At 35.8% G+C, this 26,176-nt stretch overlaps 1 protein-coding gene across 1 annotated transcript in view; it reads right to left on the minus strand.

The window, feature by feature from the left end:
- ADCY3 (adenylate cyclase 3) overlaps nucleotides 1-26,176 on the minus strand; it is a 2,166,879-nt gene that overhangs the window by 222,736 nt on the left and 1,917,967 nt on the right. The window contains exons 16-17 of the mRNA XM_044062394.1: nucleotides 11,275-11,421; nucleotides 9,992-10,105 (exon numbers count right to left, since the gene is read on the minus strand). Of these exons, the coding sequence (XP_043918329.1) occupies nucleotides 9,992-10,105; nucleotides 11,275-11,421 (261 nt within the window). The remainder of the gene's footprint in view (nucleotides 1-9,991; nucleotides 10,106-11,274; nucleotides 11,422-26,176) is intronic.

Genomic DNA, 26,176 nt, shown 5'->3' on the forward strand with positions numbered 1-26,176 from the left:
TGCACAGTATCAGAACAGATCAGGTTATATCATGTACTATCACAAATAATAAACTAAAAATAGCACTGGCAGAAAAACTTAGAAGATATGCTGATAAATATAAAGGAAAAGTACAAAATAAGCAATTTATTGTGGACATCTATAGAATTCCTCCCTAACCCAATTCAATAGTAACTTGAACAACTGGATGGGGACCTGTAAATTCACACCTGGTTTGGCACCTGTGTCTCTAATGGACACAGGAAGCCTGTGAATGATTCATCTCCCAGGACCCTGCTTGTAAATGTTTCAACTTCTAAGCCTCTACTCACACTACCAAGGGAACCAGAACCTGTCACATATTTCGGATGCATGGCTAGTCTAAATAAGGCCCCAGTGGTCATTAGTTTAGTACATACCCATTAACCTAAGAATTCCTTGTTCAGTGAAAGCAGAACTGGGTGGAACCTCAACCCATTCAGGGGTGAACCCTCAACCTTTCAACTTATAACCAACTCTGAGTCTGTAGTACTTTAGGACAGGTTATAGTTATGTGAAGGGTGCTTTAGGTGACCAGATAATTTGAGAAGAAGGATTCAACAAATCATGCTAAGAGAAGGAGCATTAGAAATTCTTATTTGGTGTGAAGTGAAATTAACAAAACATTCATCTTAAAGAAGTTGTGCAGGTTTGGTATTATTCAGGAATTTATAACATCACTATATGAACCATTAAGACGATGGACTTGTACTACTATTTTTTTTTTTGCTCTCATTTTACTTGAAATGCTCATTGTTAAGTATTAGCCATTTAACACCAAAGCACACTGGTAAGAATGTAGCTTCTTTAAGTCCCTGAGATAAAGCTGACAAGGTGGCCTCACCAGGCCTGATCATGTTCTGACAAAGTAGTGGCAGGGGTAGCAATCTTCCTCATGGACTTGTCCAAAAGAAGGCAGCAAGGATACTCAGTACACAGCTCTGACCCTTAACCCAGCTCTCCTTCTTGTAGGCAATAAATTTCCCAAGTCTTCATCCTTGTGAAGTTCTCATAAAAATATCTCAATGCATTTGCAAGCTGAAATATGCTGTTGTGAAAAACAGCAGATACCCTCCCGTTGTCAGAGCGCCTAAGGGCGACAGTTTTTAAAGTTAGACAATAGACAATACTGCAGCATGGCACAAATCGTCTCTGCCTACTTCTGCAGAGGGAAAATGCCCAATGGGATGATTAGCTATTGTTTCCTAGGACAACCATGACAGAGCAATTTTTCATTTATCTGTTTTTGACTAGGTAAGTGAAATGGTCTGAATACCCGTTTCAGCAATTTTCTGGTTCCAAGGGTATAAATTACAAGAGAATTCAGAATTACAGTCAAACAGAAGAATAAACAAAATACAGAGGTATAAATAACAAATATGACACCGTACAGTAAGTGTACTAGTTCATTTGTATTTAACCCAGTGGTACGACGTCTACACATAAAGCTATCATATAGTTCTGAGTCACATGACTTTCTAACATATTTTTAGTGTGTAGAGCAACATATAATGCAGTACATCCCAACACAGACAGACAAAATACTTGTTGTGTCTTTCGGCTTTTCCTGGTTAGGGGTCGCCACAGCGGAAATCTGGTCCGCTAATGATTGGTAGTTGATTTTTATGTGCCGAGTTACCAGCCCTGACACACAACCTTCAATGAAGGTACGCCCATTCACGCATGTCTCCACGCAGAAGACACTCTAGCTGAGAATCGAACCGGACTGCGTCTGACTGTGAGGCGACAACGCTACCGCAGCACCACCACCTAAATTAAGCAAAACATTAACTTTTCAACACCATAATACGAGAATGAAACAGGAGCCCTTGAGTACTTTTAAACACCTTTGGTGTATAAATAATGTAGTGCTGAAGGAAAACAAATACAAATTGAAGGGTTGCACATTACAGTACATTGTCCATAAAAGCATCTAATGTACAGCAGACTACAGATAGACCAGAGAGGTAAGAAAAATACAATTATCAGTCATAAGGCACTGTTGCAGTAAAATGCTAATGTGTTATAATGATTTATGCTATATGTAAAGATATGTGAAGATTTTACTAACATAGTTTAGGGGTTTCCTCGGGTAGTCTAATGTTGTTTAAGCTACACAGCTGCTTCTGACTGCCTCTGAAATCAAGATCTCTCTCTATCCCTCCCAGGTCTTCCCCTGCACAGCGTAAGGCAGAAAAGAACTTCGCCCTTTTCGAGCGACTACTCTACTTTTGCCCACAACCTGTAAAAACAAAACAGGTCATTATCTGGTCATTTTAGTATAGACTTTAAAGTAAAGTATTATTTAAGGGTCCTCAGCACTAGCACAAATCTCCCTAGGCTTACCCAAACAAAAAATCCAAGCTTGTTTGCATATACTCCACTTAAACTACAGAACACACTCTAAAACTAAGGCAAACTGCTATAAAATTGTAAAAACAAGCTCCCAAAGCATAGGCATTGAACCTGGTGTTTGTTTAGATGAGATTACTCACCTGCAAGTTAATTATTCAGGAGTTACATCTTGAAACCTGGGCTCTAGTGGCTTAGTGTAAACCCCGCTCCGTGAGCACTCGCTTCGCTCGTGTTCGCTCCGCTCCCCGCCCTGCCCCCTATTCCCACCCGCCCCCAGTACTCGTACTTTTATAACCTCAAACCACTCCCCCTACTGTCCACTAACTTCCTGTACCTCACTACCGCCCTCTAAGATCAAACGGAATATGACACCACCCAGGAAGCTTATCATACTAACTCTTTTTCCCCTCCTACTTGTCCCTTACCTAGCTACCCTATATGAAACCTGGTCTTACATAGGCTTCCACCACCCAGGCTACCAAACCAACCCCTCACCCATAATTAACAACAGAGGCCATGACTCAACTCCCTACTCACCCACCTTGTTAGAACTTCGAACGCTATGTAATTATCAAACCTACCAATATTAGGCCAAATGATAAACATTACTACAAACTTCTACTCAAAGCCCTCAAATTCATTACCACTCTGAATCACAGACTAGCCACAGATGGTGATATCCACCCCAACCCTGGCCCTTTCCCTCCACTCAATTGTAATTCCACCCTATCCTCCCCTCCACTTCTCAATCTAAACTCTAGACCCTTTAACTCTCTTCTGACCTGTCATCTAAACATCAGAAGTGTAAACAATAAGATTCACAACCTACATGCCCTTTTAGCTACTTGTTCCCCAGACCTACTATGTCTCACAGAAACCTGGCTTAAACCAAGTACGAAAGACACACAGATAATCCCACCAGGGTATAATATACTAAGAGCAGACTGAATAACTCGTAAAGGTGGTGGTGTAGCCATACTCTACAAAAATACATTACAAATCTCCCTTGCCTCTCCACAACCCCTCCTAACAAACAATGCCGAAATTCTACTTGTAAAACTTCAACCAAACAAACATAAAAGCATAAATATAGCATGTATTTACATCCCCCCAGGCAACAATAATAACAAAACCTTAGAGGACTTTCTCCACTGGTTAACTCAAACTCACCCCCAGGAATCCATAGTGTTAGGTGACTTCAACATCGATTGGAATTCCTTCTCATCTAGCTCCCCATCTAGCAGCATAAATCTACATGGCTTTTCTCAGCTCATATCCACTCATACCAGACTAGGTAAACCCCAAAACAAAGACAGCATCCTGGACTGGATCCTTACTAATAAAGATCCTGACCAGTACTCAGCAGGTACTCACCCAGAGGACATGAGTGATCACTTACTCACCTATGTTATCAAATTCAAGAAAATCACCCCTCTTCTTACAACCATAAAAAATCAGGAACAATAATAAATTCAACGCCTCCATTTTTCAAACTGAACTTAAAGCCCACAACTGGACAATACTCAAGTCTCTTCCTCTTGAAGAGGCAGTTATCTACTTCAACACCACCTTCCTCAAGATTCTAGATTCCCATGCTCCAATACGGTCCATTAGAACTAAAACCAAAACCGCACCATGGCTCTCTAAGGAAACAAAATCCAAAATCCTATCTAGAAACAAGATGTGGGTCACATGGCGTACCTCTAAAGACCCACACTCCCACCAAACCTTCCGGCAACTTAGAAATGAAACTAAAAGAATGATCTTAAATGATAAAAAAAACTTCTTCCTCCACCTCCAACACAGACACCTTAATAATCCACAAAAATTCTGGGCAGGCTTAAACAAGCTCCTGCACCCAGGCCAGGCAACCACCCCCACTCCAACAACTTGCAAACAACAGTGCCCTGTAAACATTGCTAACACATTCAATAGTTTCTTCACAGAAACTATACAATCCCTGGCCACACAATTCAAACAAACAACCAGCCCACTCCACTACCCATGCCAGCAGAATACTACAACTACATCAGATCATCTATTTACCTTCGATCCAGTACCCATATTCTTTATAACATCTCTTCTTAAAAACTAAAACCCACTAAGCTAGCAGCTGACCTTCTCCCAGCTGAGTTTCTGCAAAAGCAGCTGAGGCCATTTCCTATCCGTCTCCATAATCATAAACCGTACCTTGTCAGAAGCCTTCATCCCTCCATATGGAAAATGTCCCACATTATTCCTCTCCATAAAGGTGGTAGCTCACTAGAGCTAACCAACTACAGACCTATAGCTATACTCTCACCCTGGCCAAAATTATGGAAAAGTGTGTCCACAAACAACTGATGGAACACCTCACCAAAAATAAAATTCTAGCTAACTCCCAACATGGCTTCAGGCCAAATCACAGTACCACATCAGCCCTACTATCCTTTTCTAATACCATCAATAACTTCAGAAACAATAATAAACTATCATCTGCTCTTTTCTTAGACCTCTCCAAGGCCTTTGATATGGTGAACCACATTCAACTCCTCCATACATTAAAAAAACTATCACTCAGCAATTCCACGCTGAAATGGTTCCGATCCTACCTGTCCAATAGGCAACAGGCTGTTCTATGGCAGGACAAATTATCTACATGCCTACCTGTTACACTTGGAGTTCCCCAAGGATCTATTCTTGGCCCTCTTCTTTTCACCATCTTTGTTAATGACCTGCCCACAATCACTCCCCATGCCACATGCATTCAATATGCAGATGATTCGACTATCATCAGCACTGCCTCCAACCTGACAGACCTCACTGCTTCAACCCAAGACACCTTCAACCTAATAGAAAAATGGTTCTCAAGTCGACAACTAGTTCTCAACCCCAACAAAACAAAACTACTTACTTTCTCACCCACTAACAAGACTCTTCCCCCCACCTTCTCTATTACATCCTCCAATGGAATCACTATATCACCAGAAGCTCACACTAAGCTATTAGGTGTTACCATTGATAACTCCCTTAAATTTGACACCCATTTCAATCTTACCATCAAAACCATCAATAAAAAGCTTGTCTCTCTCTATAAAGTAAAACACTTTCTCACTCCTCACGCTAAAATTACAATTCCCAGCACACACCTACTATCAACTCTTTTCTATGCCTCCCCCCTCTTTACAAACCTAAACAAGACAACCCTTAACAAACTTACTTCTTGTTACAATCACATAGCTAGATTTGCCACAAATTCCACCTTTAGAACGCACCACTGCACTAACTTGAAGCAACTAGGGTGGTTAGAGTTTTCCAGCCAACTCCATTTCAACCAACTCAAAACGGCTCACCAGATACTGTATCACCCAGAGAAAACACCAGCTCTGAAAAACATCATTCACCCTTATATTAACCTGCAATCTTTACGCTCCTCCAATAAGATCTTAGCTCAAACTACCAAAGCCAATAATTCTGCTGGGGATTCTCTATTCTCAAACTTTGTAGGTAAAATGTGGAACTCCCTACCGACCATGCTCACCTCAGAACCCTCACTCCTACAATTCAAAAAAAAGCTTAAACCCCATCTCAATACTCTCTGGCAATGTCCCTGTTCCAAACCTGATTAACCACTATCATTTACCCTTCTCTTACCTCACTATCCTTAACCGCTTTTTAACAAGGCGCCTCGCCTTTGTAACTGACCTATGTTTTTTTATATGCTGCTGCTGTTTTTTTTTTTCCCAAGATGTGATGTATCTTTATATTGTATTTAAAACTCAACTATCTTCCTTTTTTTGCATTAACAATGTTCATATGTCTGTTATGTACTTGGAGCTTTTCTCCCCGGGCCTCCGCTGAAAATGGACATGTATCCAGTCGGACTCTCCCGGTTAACAAATGTAAAATAAAATAAAATAAAATAAATAAATAAATAAATTATGTGTAACAAGCTGTAAAATAACTGCAAGGGAAAAATTGTATTAGTAATAACAATAAAAATAACAAGGGTTGGAACCAGTTTACCAAGAACATTAGAAGCAGGTTTTCCCACTAGCCATACTGACTCTCCTTGAGTACAGTAATAATGAAGAAATGGGCATAGTGTTGGGTACAGGATGGCAAGATAGCATACGCAGAGAATGTGGAGCTCAATGCAAGAAAGCAACAGCTCTTCTCATTTGCTAAGCAGAAAAGTTAAAGGCAAAGCTTGTCCAGTCTATTACATTCTAATGATTCACATTTATTTTCCAACAGTATTTTGTATGGATAGAGATGGAATACAGCAAGGATACCCCACCATAGAGAAATATAGCTTACTACCAGACTGCAACATACCATAACATATCAAGGTAAGATATTTCCTTAGAACACTTCTTATAGAGTCCAAACTACTTCCAAAAATACTTCTGAAAAATTTAGTTAAAATGGGACTTAGCTTTTCATCCCACTTCATAGCTTGTTCAAGAAATACAACATCTTGGTCTTGACACTACAAGATGTGGAACCTGTGGGCTATTTTTAAGGAATGCACAGGAAGGCCCTAATCTCCATATTGTATAAGACTATTAGTTTTATTTGCCATGAAGTGGTTGTCCTAGAACCTTTTTTTTTTCTGGACACAAAGGTAAAAAATTAACTACCATGGTGATCTAGATCTTAGCAAAATTATTAGTTAGATGGGGAGAGAGAAAGAAAGAAAGAAAAAGAAACATGCAGAACTCTGTCTTCACAATCTTTGAGAATAGAGGGACATTGCGGCTGCCATCAGTAACACAGAGAATTCAAAATGTATGTATACAAGTGGATTAACAAATGGTTTCAGGTGACTTTCTGTGGGTCACAATCATGAAACCATTTGCTCAGTTTTGTACAGATAGACAAAGTGACTTACTTGAGAAAGAAAAGAAAAGAACATTAAGAAATTTGCTTTGGGTCTTATAGGGTTCTTCAAAGACTTACTTAGTGTCCTAAAAACAGCTGACTTGCCTCCAAATATAGCAAAGACATCAAAAGTGATAAATACAACTAAATATGATCTACCAAAAACTTCAGGTCTGTTCTGTAATTTTATAAACTGGAGGCATAACAGAATACGGCAAAAAAAAAAAAGAGTCTAAATGACTTGTTTTTAGATACTTTATAAGGAAGAAAGTTGCAAACTTCAACCACTACATTCACATTTTCGTTTACTAGATGGCGCAGCAGAATGAAAGGTAATACTCCCACATCACAGCAAGAGGTTCTGCGGTTTGATTCTTGACTGGGGTGCCTTCTGTGTGGAGTCTACATGTTGCCTATATGCCCACATATGTTCTCTCCAGCTGCTTCAGTTTCTTCTCAACTCCCAAACGCATGCAGTAGGTGAACTAGCTGTCTCCAAACTGTGTGTTTTGAGATATGCCAGCCCCCTGTCAAAATGGGTTTCAATGCTTTGCACCCACTGGCTGCTGAGTTAGGCTCCAGTATCCCTGTGACCCTGTCAAAGGATAAGTGGGATATTGGAAAATGGAGGTCTGCATGGCTAGCTGCTACTCCACATGCAAGTCTTGTACAACACCACAGGGCAGCCATCTGCAGACAGTGAACTCTGATTAAATGAGAGAGACAACCACCTACTTAACACATGACCTTATGGAAATTCTGGGCAATAAAATCTGAATTGATTTTTATTTTATTTTATTTATTTTTTATTTTACATTTGTTTACCGGGAAAGTCCGACTGGAAAGAGGTTCACATCAAACATTATGTGCAGTGGTAATTATACAATAAAGATGTGTCATACAAGCAGTAATAAATTTACAATGGCTTGTTCCAAGCAAGCTTAATTTACACATAGTAGGCCCTGGATGGCAGTATTTGGGAGAAAATAATCCACATTAAATGATACAATCAAAAGAGACATCACAGAAGACATAATAAATTTACGATGGTTTGTTCCAAGCAAGCTTAATTTACACATAGTAGGCCCTGTATGGCAGTATTTGTAGAGTTTTTAGGACTGTATTATAGAGACAGTAGGCAGAGAAGAGAGGAAATTATGAAGAATTGGAGGAGAGCAGAAAAGCATTTATCTGATGCAAGGACAGAGCCAGGAAGGCAGGAGGTGTGACTTAAGTGACTTTTTGAACATTCAGATAGATGGTGTTGGAGAGATATTCTGGGGGAGGTTATTCCACTTTCTAGCTGTAGCATGAGAGAAAAGTATTGTTGGCTTTGGATATACAGAGAAGGTTTTTTTTGCTGGATGAGCGTAGAGGACAATTTGCTAATATTGGTTTATTAGTTGATTTAGGGCTGGAGTCTTGTGGGGATTCTTTAGGATGTTGAAGGTGAGCACTAGTTGGTGGTAACTAATTAACTGAGGGAGTTCTAACCACTGTAACTCCTTTTGGGTAAGGCAGTGATGGCTTCTAAAAGTAGAGTTATTGGCAAATTTTGCAGTCTTATTGTAACATGATTCTAGCTTGTCTAGGTCTGTTTTCCTGGTGTGGGTTAGGATTGGTGATGCAGCCAGACCATGCTTCCCTATTCCCACTGTTAGGCACCATTAGCCCTGTTTGTTTGAGTTTCCCCTCCTAAAAAGCTGAGAGTTTAATAGAAACCTTTGAGTTTTGTTTTAAGCAGCTCCTGAGTTATCCCACACAAAGTTCCAAGTCCTAGCAGAAGCTTTGCGATTAAGCAGACAGCTTCTGTTGCCCACCCAACAGCTCAAAAATCTAGTAAAAAGCATCTGTCTTTTAACAGACAGTTACAATTTCACCAGTATGGCTATGCCGGCCCACCAAACAACTCAAAAACACTTACAGAAATGAGTGTCTTTTAACATACAGTTTAAATTTCACCAAGTAAGGCTATGGGAGTCTAATAATATTTCGCCAGTGCTATGGGTCTCCCGAGCGGTGCACTACAACACTTAGGTTAAAGTACAAAAGAATATTAACCTTTTCTCTTAGTTTTAGGTGTTTTGGTACAGAAAATAACAACAGGACTGCGAGTGGAGTAAGTACATTTGCAGGTAGTCCCTCTCCGTTGCAAGTCTTTCAGTGGGGGCGGGTTGAGTTGGGCAGGGAGTTTAGCAGGTATCGTTTTCCCTTAGTTTTAGGTGTTTTGGTACAGCAAATAATTTAACAGGACTGTGAGTGGAGTCAGTACATTTGCAAGCAGTTCCTCTCCATTGCAAGTCTTTCAGTGGGGGCGGGTTGAGTTGGGCAGGGAGTTTAGCAGGTATCCGTTTCCCTTAGTTTTGGTACAACAAATAATTTAACAGGACTGCGAGTGGAGTCAGTACATTTTCAAGCAGTCCTTCTCCATTAACCGATAAATAATCCATCTTTTCTGACCTTGGTTGCATTGCAAATCAGTGCAACATGTGAACTTCATGTCATGCTTGTCTAAACAGAAACCCATTTGGTGGCATGTTCCTGGAAGGAGAACTTCCAATATATTCCAGTATGTACTGTGTCTGTAAATGCCAATGCTCACTTTGTACAGGGTACTATTTCTCAGAAATTAATTCACAGTCTCCCATCCCTTTTGAGCAGGAAAGACTGCAATCCTGTATTTTTGCATGCAGATATATGCATTAACATAAACAATATTCAAAACATTGCAAAATGTATAACTGTTATGTTTTACCTTGATGTTGTACCCATTCATATTAGCATCAGGTGTAACTCCAGAAGCAGCCATATATGTACTTCCAATAGTTTTAATTTTGGTAATGCATCGGAACTGGGCTTCATCCAAAAGCTACAACCATGAAGAAAGATATCATCAGACACATATGTGGAATAGCGATAGCCTCAGTAAATGCATTAGTCAATTAGCTAATCACAGTGAAGTAACTATGAGAAAAAGACAACTAAATACATGAAAAGGATGCACAAACCAGCAATCAATTATGTAATCATCTCCAGGCAGAATCCAAAAGGAGCAGCAAATATTAAAAAAATGTATATGTTGTAAGTCTTAGAATACTCTGATATTAAATAAACGGCAAAACTGGTATATTGCAGATTCAGGTCTATATTATACTGTCGACAGCTGAAAATGTTGACTCTGAATTGTTCGACACGAAAATGTTGAACTACAAGATTAGCGAATGGCCAAATCACCAATTTCTTTCCAACGGAAAGAAATCGGTTGGCCAATCACCAACGCCACACAAAAACAAATATATTTAAGTGGGGTGCTTTGCCCCCACACCCCCCATTCTAACTTTGAGACTGCACTACAGTCACGGAAAGGGCAGGTGTAAGAGAACGGCCAACCAATTTCTTAAGAAATCGGTGATTTGGCCGTTCGCTAATCTTGTAGTTCGACATTTTCGTGTTGAACAATTCAGAGCCAACATTTTCAGCTGTCGACAATATAATATAGACCCGCAGATTGCACTACATGTTTATTCCTAGTAACTCATTAATTTAAGGACAGCACTGTTGGTCAAAAGGGGGCAGCATGAACAATTTTTCCTAATCCTCATTTAAGGAAAAAAAGACAATTTTAATCTACAGGCAATATGCATCAATTTCAAGAAAGAAAAGTACAACCTCAAGTTTAAAAAATGAATACAGCCCTCCAAATACTTCCTCCTGTTCAGTTTTGAAATGTATCTCCCATGATAAACTATTGATCATTATAGCCTCAAACATTTATTTTAGATGCCCGATCATTCCTGAACAGAATGTACACAGATCTATGTGCAGATTATTTAGACATTTACATGCATCTTCTGGGCACTTTAAGCCATTATGGTTTTGAGAGATATTCAAAATCTGCATACAGCTTGGCTAAACACTTTAACAGAAAAAAGTAAACTGTCTGACAATATGGCTATTAGTGAAACAAAAAAAGTGTCACAAAGATTGTTCAGTTATGAAAAGGGAAAGATGTAAAGCATAGTCTATCACCTTACTTACCGCATCAAAGTCAGAAATTATTTCATTTAGAAACCGCAGACACTCGATACCACCATTATTGATGCTTTCTTCTGTGTAGAAGTCTGAGAAGTTAGGTATGGAAGCAAACATCACCCCAATTTCATCATATGACTGACTGTACAGCTCCTGCCAAAAAAAAAACAAAACAAAAAAAAAAACATGCATTTAGTGCAATTAGTATTTGAGAGAAACATCTGACAGGAAAGGCAGTAAGGACTAAAATGTTTGCAGACATTCTTAAAAACGTGGAAAGGAACACGAATCAGGGCAGGACCATGCATGTCTTAGGGATCATCCACCACATATAGCAAGGAACAGGTAACACAAATACAGGGACCACCATTCATGCCTTAAGGTTCATCCATTGCACACAGTAAGGAGGATAGCAGGTAACGTGGTTCCAGGAATTAGGGTAGGACCATATATGTCTTAGGGATCATCAACTACAAATAACATGGACCACAGCTGGCAGCATAAGCACATGAACCAGATTAGGATCATGCATTTCTCAGGGATCATCTACCATACAGAGCAACAAGCACAGCAAGTAACATGAGCACCAAAAACAGCTGAGCTTACCATTTTTTTTCAGTGATTTTAATCAATGTAAAATGAATGATGCATGGCCAGACCAACAAATATAAGACAAACTCTAATTATGACAAGCTACATGTGCTATTACACTGTGTGTGGAAAACATTATAAGTTATGGCAAGTAAAAAGCAGGGCAGAAATAAGTTTTGTATAAAGAGTACAGCACAAAGCATGACAAAAAATCAACAGCTGTGGCAGGGAAAATAACTGTGGAGGGAGCTCTAATTTTGACACAAAAGGCCAAATATGGTGGGGGTTGCCAAAGTGTTCACCAAAGTCCTCCACAGACAGGATCCTTCTACTATGGAGGAAAGGGCACACTGCTCATCTAATAATTAGTTATTGTTGTCTCATTTGCACCTATAGCATGTATTCTGCACTTCAGGAATGGCACCTACAGCCCAAGCTAAACAGATTTGTTTTTCACAGTACGTTGACAACTCCCTATATGCGGTCTTCTAATACTTCATTTACTTCTCTTTTAATGCAAAATCATACTCACTAAATCCTATGATTGTGAATCTGTAATTTGATAACAAAAATACCCCCCACCATTTGAATTTTTAATGAAAAATGAAAATTTTCGACTTCCAAGATGGCTGCACATTGAGTAGCAGCTTAATTTCAGCTCTTCCAGTGTGAAAACAGAAACTCAGAAGAGACAGCCAGTAAACTTGCAGTTTTGGGTAAATTTCATTAACTGTCCAGTAAGTGCACTGCCTGGATGTCAGCAAAATAGAAATTTAGAGAACCTGAAAGAAAATCTATCACAAAAGGCAAGGAGAAAAACACTGACTGGGAAGAACTCTGCAGCTGTTAAGCAAAATACAGTGTAAGCTCCAGCTTTGATGCAAGACATGACTTCCAGTAACCTAGAGGAAAAAATAAGTAAAATGTACTCAGAGCTGATTAAAATAAATAAAATACTGGTGAAGTATATCAACTCGTATAACAAAGGCTGGAAAAAATGGAAGAAGCTTTAAACAAATATTCAGATGAGGTGATAAAACTAAAAAAAAAATCAGAGGATGAAATGAAGAAAATGCTGGCTAAATATGGGACTGCTACAGAAGAATTAGAGAACAGAGCACATATGGAAAACTTCAGATTTTCTGCTGTACCAGAGAAGCTGGAAGGAACAGACTGTATTGATTTTATGAAAGCACAAATAAGCAACTGGACTGCTATTCCACAACAGGAGTTGTTAACTGAAAGGGCACATCTTGTGTATGCTCTAAACCTGGCCATGAGAAAGCAACCTAACCCTTTAACAGTAAAAATGCAATCCCACCAGTAGAAACAATTGATTCTGACAACACTGTGGCCGAAGAACAAAATACTAAAAGTGGGAGACAGTAGAGCATTTGTGGAAAATGATTACTCACTGTATACCAGGCAGAAGGGGAGTAAATTTATTCCACTAATCAGAGAATGTTGAGAAGCAGGCATGAGATTTAAACTGCTGCACTCAGCTATCTTTAGAATATTCTTTCCTGGAGGGACAAAATCATTTTTTGATGCAGAAAATGCTAAGGAGGAAATACCAAAGTCTGTCCACAAAAAGTGAACAGTGAAACAAAGGAGATTCTGCTTCTTGATCTTCTGGTAATAAAGAACACAGAGAGACTGTGCCACTGAAATATTTTCCAATGCTTTAATGGAAAAGCTTGAGAGACAGTAAAAAGCACAAGAGTTGACTAGAAGAACCAAAAGTATGTTGGAAATAAAGCAAATACTGGATTTGGGAGATGGATATAAACAGAAATAAAACCAGGAACTCGGAAATTGACAAATACATGTGAGATTGCAAAGCATTAATTATATTTGTGAAACATGACAGAACAAGAAACCTGGAAATATTAGACTTTTTGTCTGTGTTAAACTTGTATTGGACTCTAAAGCATATGCCCTCTTTCATGTCATTAATGTTTATAGGTTCATAGGTAGGTACTAGGCTATCAGCCCAAGGGCCTAAGTAAGCCTAGCAACAAGGTTCCCTGGCTTATGCCACCCAAAAAAGTTATTTTCCTGTGCCCTGTGGAAGAACACTTAAGAGAGGGGAAGAGGATGGAGAGAGTTAACTGTAAGTAAAGCAAATTTATGTTCTTAACAGTCATATTTTTATAATGCATGATAAAATCTGCATGCTAAAGTAAAGTTTTCTCTATTATTTTCAAGTGTAAATGGGGATAATAAAGTAAATAGGTGCCCCTATTTTTTTTTTTTATTTCTTCTTCTCTCTTTCTCTTTGTTTACCTTTAAGAAATGTAGGCAATGCAATGTAAAAAAAAAAAAAAAAAAGAAATGTCTGGTCAAAAGCGCATGATGCAAGAAAAATGTATGTGCTTCTTCTTGCATAGGGCAATGACTGGATTAAGACCCTTGATTTCATTTAGTAGCAAACTTTAAGAAAAAGCAAATAAATAGAAAAAGAACACTGAATATAATAAACTTTCCCCTAGCAAATACATAAACGTTTGTAGAAACAACTCTGTATCTGGTTCTCATGTCTCCATGGAGACAATCTGATAAGCAGCAATAAAAACAGATTACTTCTTTCAATGGCTAGAAGGTAATGTTTCCTGAAAGTATTCGAGTGTTTTCCCAATTTGGGAGAGCAATAAAGATAGGACAAAACCAAACAGCACTTAGTAGAAGCACAGGCTGTACCATGCATCTTAGCATGGATAACCTTCTGTTCAGGTTAACTCAAGTCTGTCAATGTGACTGTCAGTTTGGGACAACTGCTCCTATTAGGAGGGCAAAACTTTAATATTTGAAGATGTATATAGTTTTGGTAGTATTACATTAATAGTTTTAGGGATGTACTGGGGGTGTATTTGTAAACAAAAAGTTTTGTAAGATATGACACAGGCTCAAAAGGAGATGACAAGAAACAACTGTATAAAAGGTCAACCTTCCAAACATTAGTGTATGCATGTAATACAAAAGCTGGAATTAGACATTTAACAAAAAAGCTGTTATTTATAAAAAGTGGGAATATTAATTATTTAACATAATGGCGCTTTCTTCTATATTATCTTTAAATGTAAATAGTCTCACAGATATATATATATATATATATATATATATATAAAGAAAGACTAATGAACTATATTAAAAATGTATAGCTATGCTACAGGAGATACATTTGGAAAGAACTAAATATGAATTTGATAAAGAAATGTTTTCAAGATGGTTATTCAGTGGAATACCTGGGACACAGGAAAAGAGGAGTACTTATATTAACTGCAAGAGGAGATTCAATAGTGACAGAAGATAAAAAAGATAATAATGGTAGATTTGTGGTACTAAGGGGCTAATGACAAGGGAGGAGGATAATAATGACATGTATTTATATTCCACCCAAAACTGCTATAATGGAGCTTAAGAAAATTCTGGGATAAATAATCAGCTTTCAGCAGGGAATATTACTTAGAGGTGGGGATTGAATTTTGATCTGCAGCAGTGAAAACGTGTCTGGTAGGCCCAGAAGGGAAAATATAACAAAGGAGGGTAGATTTTTTGAAGAAATTTCTGAAAATATTTGGCACAGAAAATGTGAATTCAGTAGTAGGAGTTCAGAATGAATTTATATATTATTCTCCAAGATACAAAAACTGGGCTAGGCTAGACAGAACTTACATTTCACAGTAACATGTGCATTTAATTGAAAGTTTTGATATGCATCCAATAACTATTTTAGATCATGCGCCAACAATAATTAAAATAAAGATGCAGGGTAATGAAATAAAAATGAGACACTTGCACTTTCCCACCCATCTGTTGAAAAGAGAGGAATTTAAAGAATGGGCAGTGGAAATTATTTGGGAGTTATTAGAGAAAGTAGAAATTTCTTCTGAAAATATAGCTAGGCAGTGGGATAAAATTAAAGAGGAGTTTAAGAATAGGGTGGAAATAAAAGAGAGACGGTTAAGAAATAAGATGAATAAATTAGAGGGACTGACAAATGTTAAAGTATTGCAGAATAGGGGGATTCTCACAGAATAAGAAGAGGAACAACTGCAGAATGCTAAACAGAAAATAAGGGATTACCTCGATAATATGCAAGACTTTAGAAAGATTACTGTTAAGCAACTGTTTTTAGGTAATAACTCCAGAGCACAAAATCTTTTAGCACAATGACTCAGGCAAGAGAAAGTATAAAAGGCTGTCACCAAGCTTAGGGAGCCTATAACAAGAGATCCTGTAGAACTAACAGCAAGATTTCAGAAATTTTATAAAAGTCTATATAAAGCCAAGAAATATGGAAATCAAGAAAAGGTACAAATGGAATATTTATGAAAGAATTAAATATGCCAAGGCTAGATGTAGATGAGGCTCAGTTACTAGCAGTTAGGATAGGAGGAGATTAAATAAAAATAGTGATGTATAAAAATCCACAGGAAAGTCCACAGGAATAGATGGTATTCTTGTGGAAGTTTGGAAGCTAGGAAGGAAAAAGTGATAAAGATCTCGAAGGTTTTTTAACAGTATTTTAAGAGGGGGGACAAGTACCAACATCCTGGAAGAAAGCAGTAGTAGCTGTAATACCTAAAGAGAGTAAAGATCCATTAGCTCTAGCTTTATATAGGTCCATTTCAATAGTAAATCATGATTATAAAGTGTTTTCTGTAATGGCTAAAAGAATGGCAAAGGTGATTTCAAAATTGATAGATATGGATCAATGTGGTTTTGTGGAGGGGAGGCAGAAATTCGACATTAACAGAAAAATGATGATCCAGAGGGAAGCAGAATGTAAGAAAATACCACTGTTGTTGGTGGGTCTTGATACAGAGAAAGCATTTGACAGAGTAAGCTGGGAGTTTATGAGCAAGGCAATGGAAGCATTTGCATTCCCCTGATAAAATTATAAGGCTAATTAGGAGGACATATGAGGGATTAGACGTGAAAATTAAAGTGGATGGGTTCCTCTCTGATAATTTTTGTTTGAGCAGAGAGACCAGGTAAGGGTGTCATTTTCCCCTTTGTTATCTGAATTATATTTAGAACCATTGACAAAGAAAACAAGGGATTCAGAAATTCAAGGATATAACTGGTATGGTAGTCAAGAAAAGTTGGTTCTATTTGTAGATGATATATTTTATATCTTAAAAAAATTGAAAGGACCATTTCAGTGTTGTCGAACATTTTAAGGCAGTTTCACATCTTTTCAGGATACAAAATTAATGAAGCTAAAACAAAGGCAATAGCTATAAATTATGTACCCACATACAAAGGGTTCAGCAATATCCATATTTATGGGGACACGATAAAATGAAGTACTTGTATGGCTTGAAATGGATTCTGGTGTGGTACCTAGGATATGTGTGAAGAGACTAAACAAAATAAAATACAAAAACTGAGAAATTGGAATCTCTGTTATATGGATATGGATAGTTAAGACATAAGCAGTTAAAATTATTTTAGTCTCTTATTTTATACACAGCTCAGGTATGCATACCTCAGGCATACTTTTATCAACCAGAGGAGAATTTGTGGATAGCAATTAATAAAGAACTGAAGGATTTTACCTGGGAGGGGAAGACGGCAAGAGTCAAGTGAGATAAGCTGATTCTTTCAATAGAAAAAGGTGGTTTGGAACTACCCGATTTACAGGGGTATTTCAGAACTACACAGTTAAGGTTGCTATACACAGCACAAGCAAAAACCAATAGCTCAAAGAGGAAAGGGATGATGATGAAATGGGGAAGCTCAAGAAATAAGGAGAGACTAAGATTTTGGATGCAAATCTTTTAAGGAGAATAAATGAATAACAATAACCATACAGAACATTACATTCACAAAGTACCAGAAAGTATTCTTTTTTTAAGTTTATTTGATTTTACATAATCCAACAATATTTCAGCAATTTGTAATAAGGTAAAACAAAACTATATGCAAAAGTCCATGACAAGAATATTAAATACACAAAACCATTAGTACTTTTCTAATAGATCATTAAAGTTTCAGCCAGGATGCGTATTGTTGTTACATTTCTAGTTTTCACTTTTATAGTTGATAATTCATTTTTATAAACCGATTTAGCTAGACCAATAAATTCCCTAGTAAAATAGAGAATAGTTTTGCATTTTCAGTTTTTAGTTATAACGTTCCTAGTGACAGCTAGGACAGACCACAGAAGAGCTATTTACAATACTGGAATAACATCTGGGATTGAGTAATTCCAAAATGATAATTCAGGGGAAACAAATTAAATTCTAATAATCTTATATATGATCAATAGGTATTGACTTACCTTTAGATGGATTATTATTTATATTAGGAAAGAAGTCTAGAATTTATAGAATAGATTTAGTTTGAGTGTCTGAAGATATTTTAATTTTGTCTTGAATACATTCTTTACATATTTGTATATCCAGCCTACTACTATTTTCTAGACTGTATCTAGCTATCAGATAATTAGCTGAGTGCTCTTTACTCTTATTCAGAAATTGATGCCAATAAATTAAATTATTGTTCTTTAAATCAAACTTTTTCCTTGCATTAAAGAATACGAAGCATCCATTTTTGAAAGTTATAGGAAATAATATTAGAAGTTCTTTAAGTAGATAATTAAAATTCATAAATCTCTTACAAATTATTAGAACTTGACTTATGAAGGAGAAGAGAGTAAATTTATGTCTTTCATTTAATATATAGTCTTTTAAAACCCCCCAAAAGGTACTTGATCTCCAAATTTGTATAAGATTCTATTACAGATTTATTCTTATGTATTATATTATGCAAAAGTCCATGTACTGATTTCCAAAAAGAAACATACAAGGAGTCAAGCCACATGAGTATTACTTTAATAATTATATACTTAGTATATAAGTGTATATTAGGGAATCCAATATACTTCCCTCCTCCCAACTTTTGGTGCGCCAGTCTAAGGAGAGTCTTGCTTTTTTGGGATACTATAAAACTTTAGTAGAATAGAGTTTTCTTTTTTTTTACTTTTTTAGAAAGGCTAGAATTAATGACTGACTAAGGAATAAGATTTTTTGGTAAAATTATCATTTTGATCAACATAATTCTATCCTCAAATGTGAAAAATAGTTTATTCCAATTATCTATTAATTTAATTATTGTGTCAATTAGATTATGGAAGTTTACCAAAATCGATTCTTTCTTATTGGTCTCAAAAGTAATTCCCACGTATTTTAACTGTGAATTGTCAAAGCTATAGTTTTTGTAAGAATTTAACTTGGTGGTTATCTCTTTACTTATAAGTAAGGTTTTTGTTTTACTTTTTTATTGTGATTAAATTTCAGACCTGAAATCTTTTCAAAACAATCCACAGAACTGACTATATGATCCAACGAGAGTTCAATATTACCACTAGTGAGCAGATTGGCATCAGTACAACGTTGAATTTTAGAAGAAAATTCTTCATTTATTTAAAAACCTTTAATATTTATATTAGCTCTTATATAATTAACAAACGGCTCTATAACAACTGTAAATAACAAAGAGGATAAGGGGCATCCCTGTTTGGCACCTTTTAAGATATCAAAGGGGCTAGACATAAAGGAGCCTATTTTATAGGTTCATAGGTGTTTACTAGGCTAACGACTGCAAGGGCCTTTTTAAGCCTAGCCATGCATCCCAAATCTCTGATGAGTTCTGATATCTTTGACAAGTGTAAGCATGGGCCTGGGAGATGAACCATTTACAGGTTACCTGTTTGCTTCAGACACATATGTGCCAAACCAGGGATGAATTTCCGGTTTCCCATTCAATTGTCTAAGTTGTAATTGAATTGGATTAGGGAGAGCCTGTTCCATAGAAGGGGTAGTCACTGTGATACATACCTGTCTCTCCAGCTGATCCTATTTATATCACAGGCAAGGTTTAAGTCTTTAGAACGGGTAATTCCGGCACTGTTTTTTTTTGTGGATATGCAGGAGATCCACCAGAGTGGGGTCTGACAATACCCTGTATGCCAGGCATAGATCTCCCCTCAAACACCTGTAGGAGACATAATACAGGGATAGGGCCCTGAGGTGGTCTGCACAGGACATATTACTTATGCCCTGTATTCTTTTAGTGAGGAACCTCTGTGGATGTTTCCAGTTGCTGGATATGCCTGGTTAGGTACATACCAAAGGTGTACTGTACTCAATGAAAGGTCTGATGACTGTACAGTGGAACAATGACTTCTTTGAACTTAGATGCCATACCTTTGTTTATAGGTTGCGCAACATAAAATGATTTTCTCACCAATGTAGACACGTGATGACAAAAGATATTGCATTATCACAAATTTTTTAAATTAATTTCATGAAATCAATAAAAAAAATATATTCATTAAGTACTGTGATCAAGTATGGTGACTTCACAGAGTCAATTGCTTTACTTATATCTAAGCTTTTTATCGATAATTCTTTTTTTATTTTTGTTTGCCATATCAAGAAAAGAAAAGAGTCTTATTATATTATCTTGACTTTCCTACTGATTATAAATCCAGTTTGATTTTCACTTAGCCAACCAATGAGTATTTGATTTAATCTTTTTGCTAATATAGACATGAAAATCTTGTAGTCTACATTTAAGAGTGATAATAGGTCAATAAGAAGAACACAGAGCAGGGTCTTTATTTGATTTAAAAATGAGTGCAATAAGAGAATATCTCCAAGAAGGGAGGGATATTAGAGGTACTCAACTCAGGAATTATCCCATCCATTCCTGGTACTTTGGTTTGGTTTTAAAATTTTTAATTTGTTCTTTTAATTCGTTAAAGGAGAAAGACTTATCAATCTTGTTTTTCTGTTTTTGGTTAGTTTATTATGCATGTTTTCTTTAAAAAACTATCTATCAAGTTGCTGTTACTCAGGTTTGATTTTGTTTTATTAATTTATTCATAATATCTGCTAAAACATTTTAATACATCTTCAATATCAGTCATTTTAATGGATTTTATTTCTTTTTTATGCACAATCTCCTTAATATAATTTATTTTGTGCATGTTTTTGATCTAATAGCTATTCTATGGAGGCTCTTAGATTTACTGAATACGACTGTTATTTAATTTTAAATCCTATGGTGTAAAATTTCTAGATATTTCTGATTTAGATTTTTCATCTGTAAATTTAAAGCTTTATCATTGGGTTTAAGGCTTAATTTTATCAATTTCAGCTTGGAGAGCATTTAGGTCTTTATCCCAATTCCTTTCTTTTATATAAATGCCAGTTCTTAACTTTACCATATAAGTAAACTTTTAACGTGTCCCACAGTATGACATCAGTGACCTCACCATTATTATTGAATTGCATAAATTGATTTATCTCTTTTAAAAACAATTAATTAATACATTTTATTTTAGTTATGTATGCTGAGAGTCTTTGGCTAAAAATTAAACGATTTGAACTTAAAGTTAAGTTAAATGTAATAGCATTATGATCAGATAAGGGACATGTAGCTTTCAATACATCTTCTACTTTGGAGTATAATGTATTGGATACCAAAACTTTATAAATATTGGTTTGAGTCCCAAATCTAAAAGAATAGTGAGAATATTTTAAAGAACAAGCTAGTTTTAAATCTGATATATCGCTAATATTCACTGTATTAATATAATGATTTAAATGTTTTGCTACCCAAGACAGCCTCATTTGTTTAACATTTGTAGTGTCTTTGTCCGATAAAATGCAGTTAAAATCACCAGCTGTCATCATTTCTCCTTTAGAGTATAGCGTTATAATATCTGAATATTTCTTAACTGTTTAAGTACCAATCCCAGGAATACAATATGTATTAATAAGAGTGTAATATTATTTTATCAGTTTGTATTACCACCAATCCCAACACGCCATTATTCTCAAAAAAAAAAAAAAAAAAAAAAAGAATCTACTATTTTAGGTAGACCTATTTTTTTTTCCAATGAGAATACCTCTTCTTTTTGAACCAAACTGGGAACCAACTAAAACTGAATAATCTTTTAACAGCAACCATTTAAATCTTCAGTCACTAAATGAGTTTCCTGTTCCCTATTATGCAGAGTTAAATACGTATTTAAACTGCTTCTCTTTAATGGATTATTTAACCCATTAATATTTAATGAAAGGCACTTATTGCTGGCATCTATTGGAACATAAGATTTAGAAAGTACTATGAAATGATTCAGTGCATTAAGCATTATGCTACCATATGAACAACTTGTTACGCACAAACACAATAAAAATTCAAAATAAAAAAAAAAAATTACCTCTAACATGGAATAAAGAATTCCAGGCTTGATCAAAAGTTCATACAAGCCACTTAGTAGCACCATGTTACTACTAATCACACTGATGCTACTAATTCTATGTATATAAACTGAAATTTACTAAATAAATATTTTACACTCTTTAAGCAGGGGTTATATAACCAATAAACAAACAAAAGAACTAAACAAAAAGCTTATTATAAAATATAAGACCTATCAAATAAAATATCTTTGAATAACTATTCAATTAAAATAACTAACACTTATTTACACCTAACATTTATTTATGTATCAACTATTATTTTAAAGAAATACTCATACTATTCTTAATACTTGAAATATTGATATGAATTAAGAAACTCCGTGTTAAGAGTAAATAATGTCATTTTAGGGTACATGTGCCTGTAATTGAACTAGAATAATACTCGTGTCCTATATGCACAACATTATATAACAAACAGTTTGCTTGTACTTATTGTACTTTTTAGGGTTATAAACCAGTACCTATATTAACATTTTGCTTATATAAACATTTACCTACAATCTCACCACATTCACTACAAAATCCTCATAACTGGTTGCAAACAATCTGTCACACAGTCTAGAAGTTTGTGAAAAACAGCACACATAAATTTTGACTATTTACATTCATGATCATTATCTAACAGAGCTGGAATATAAAGCACATTGCTGATGTCTATATTTTCGCAGAAATGTGACATATCTTAATGAAACTGTATGTGATTCAAATTATGTTATTTCCATTATTTCCTTGTACAAGACACATACCTGAGTATCCTGGCTAATAAAGTGGTACTACAACATCACATAATATGGATAAATGCTTTCATCTATGTATAACAAATGCTTTCATCTATGTATAATATTCATAAGAAACTTCAGGATTACATTTATGGTATTTAGTACACCAGCTGCAGAGGGAATAGGACACTCAATAATAATATTATAAACATTTAACATTAATTGTCACTAAACTATTATGTATACACTTTTGTACTGTGTTTGAGACTTTAATGAAAACTCCTTTATGTGTCCCACATTGAATATGTACCCTTTGTGCATCATGCAAATTGTTCCCTTCTTCAGTTTTTTAAGCAAATGTTCCAAGAGCAAGTTCCAAGAGTTCCAACTAAAATGAGCTGTTCAGAATTCTAATAAAACTACTATTACATTAAATTGGACTACTTACAGTTTCTCTTTAACACAAGAAAAATGTCATTTCAAAAGCAAGGTCATTTAAAAAGTCTGTTTTAGCTTTCAGTTTCCTGTATTCCGTTTGCTTCCTGTTTCTGAGGGGTTAAAGGTCATGGAACCCTTTCGCACTCTCTCATGAACTGTTCAGGATGGATGTGCGGTGATGCAAAGACCCATAGAAGCTTAAGCCAAGCAGAAAATGTTAACCAAACTCTTCTCAGGTAATAACAGTGGGAAATATACTGAAAAGAAAATCTTTAAGTACAGAAGGCTCACAATCATGTTCTGTAAACCACATTTTAACTACAAAGACATTTTTTAACAGTACACAAGCTAGGAAAAGCTAGACAACATTAGTAACATCTTTAGAAAGAAAAAGGAGATTGGAAACATATCAGTGCACACAATTTAACTATATCCCCCACCATCAGTAGCACTATATGTAAAATTTGTGTTAAGTAAATAAAAAAAACAGTATAGAGATTTTACATTCCCATCTTCAAATATACATTTCCCAGAAGTCAAACCAGCCCCCAGACTTTTCAAAACTACCAGAGAGGAATAGTCAATAAAGAGAATCACCAAGCTTTATGGGTGATGCAGACCTAGCTGTTTTCAAAATTAAATCATTGTCTTGACTAGAAATAAATTTGACTATTATAGATCTTGGATTTGAAAGTCTTTTTGATTGGGATCACTACAAAGATTTATGAGCCCTCTTTATGCACATGACATGGCTTCAGGAAGGTTTAATATTTTAGGAATCCAAGAGGATAAAAAGTTTACCATGTTATCGCCTTCTAGCTGCTCAGGGACTCCATAAATTCAGATGTTGTTCCTTACCGTCCTGTTTTTAAGTCATTTTTTTCCCAAAAATTTGTTGTTTTGTTGAAGAATAAAATTAATGTTATATTCTCCTTCTGTAAGTCTACTGCCTATGTCAGTGATAGAATCTTCTATAGCAGACATTTGGAATTTCTGTTTAACTACCCTTGATTAATTCAATTGTCTTCTTTTATTTTGTCAACTTTGGAGTCCAGTTTATCCAGTTCTAAGGATAGGTCTTGTATACTACAAAGAACAGACTGAAACTCTTCCTTCACTGAATTTTCTTGTGAAACTGCCTTAGAGTGATTAATCATCCTTTGGTAGATATTTTATCTTGAAGTTTTGACAGAATATTTGATAAATATATTATTTGTTCCACCAGAATTTCTCAAGAAGTTTCTGACACAATAATTCAGCTTTTTTGAATGTTTTTAATGAAACTGAATTTAGTCTTGTCAAAAATGTATAAGAGAAGCAGAGAAAATTTCCTGTGCTGCTAACCACTTGCTATCTTGGCCACGGCCCCAGTAGCAGAAATTATTCTGAGAACTAAGCCAACATGGGGATGGAGAAAGGAGAGTCTGCCGATAGGAATTACTGCAATTAGGGATACAGACAATAAGCATGAGGGAGCAAGAATTTATTGGAGACAACTAGCAAAAGAACCAAGGTATTAGGAGCAAATAATTAGAGAGGGGAAAACTAACAGCATGAGAAGAGGCCAAGAATTTATTTAGACTGCAGACTAGAGATTGCTTTCCCTCTCAAGGACTGATATCAGAGTATAGGCAAAAAGAAATAAATAGTGGATCCTATGTGAAAGACAAGCAGTGGTAGAGATTTTAGTAGCATCTAGAACAGAAGCTGTTAAAAAAGGAATAGTTAGTAGAGCATACAAAATAGGCATTGAATGATAACTATAAGAATTAATCAAAGGAAGTTAGAAAAGATTGGATAAACAATTCACAAAGAAACAATGGGGGAATATATGTATATCTCTCAAATATGCAACATAGTCTAGAAGATTTAAGATATTTGCTTGGAAGTGTTTACATAGGTAATTTTTATACCCCAAGTAAAGTCTAAAGAATTTTTTTAGGTAGACAGCAAATGTTAGAGGTGTGATAGAGAAGAAAGATGCAATTGGGAACATATTTTCTGTGAATGTAATGAGTTGGCAGACTTTAAAGATTGCCTAAAGACTACTCTGTCAGAGATACTGGATGTGCAAATTGGTGTAACTAAGGAAATCATTTTTTGAGCTATGGTACAGAATCAGAACTGCCTACACACAGGAAGGCCTTGCTGGGTCTAATTATGGTGGCTGCCAAAAAAGCAATTACTAGAAAATGGAAATCAACGTCTAAACCAACTGTACTAGTAGTGAATATAGTAACAAAGATAAAAAAACTGGAACTGAGATCTTTAGAAAAGGGTAGGAGCAAATTACATACAAAATGGGAATTGTGGGAAAAAACATGCATAGGAGGAATGAGGTTTAAAAGAAGACAGGATATGAATGAGCTATGTAATATTTGACTGACAATGTCTGAATAGTCTATAAGTGATGTATAATGTTTGTAACTAAAATTATATATTTATGGTTTGTCATATATAATGTTTGCAACTAAAATGGTGTCAATATAGTTTTTTTCATTTATATAAATGTATGACTGCCTATGTCATATATGATAATTTAATAAAGATGTTTCTTGCTTAAAAAATGACTTTTTTAACATTTAATCAATACCTTCATCTGGTTGATCTGCCATAACCTCTGTGAAACACAATCCGCATTCTGCAGCATCTTGAAGTTTTAATTGTGCAGCTAAAGAATCTCATATCAAAACTGGCTTAAAATATGGAAAAAAAATCCAGTTTAACATTTTTAAAACAAGTTCCTGCAGACTCTGTTCCCTTGTAAACTTAACTGCTGCATTTGTCTGTCCCATTGTAAGCTATGGAGATGTTTGATATCAAGAACATTTCCAATCAACTGACATCATGTATCTGTGTAATATTTTTTTCTAGCCA

Source organism: Protopterus annectens, chromosome 2.part1 (genome assembly GCF_019279795.1).
Source record: "Protopterus annectens isolate FY-2018-M chromosome 2.part1, PAN1.0, whole genome shotgun sequence".
NCBI lineage: Eukaryota > Metazoa > Chordata > Ceratodontiformes > Protopteridae > Protopterus > Protopterus annectens.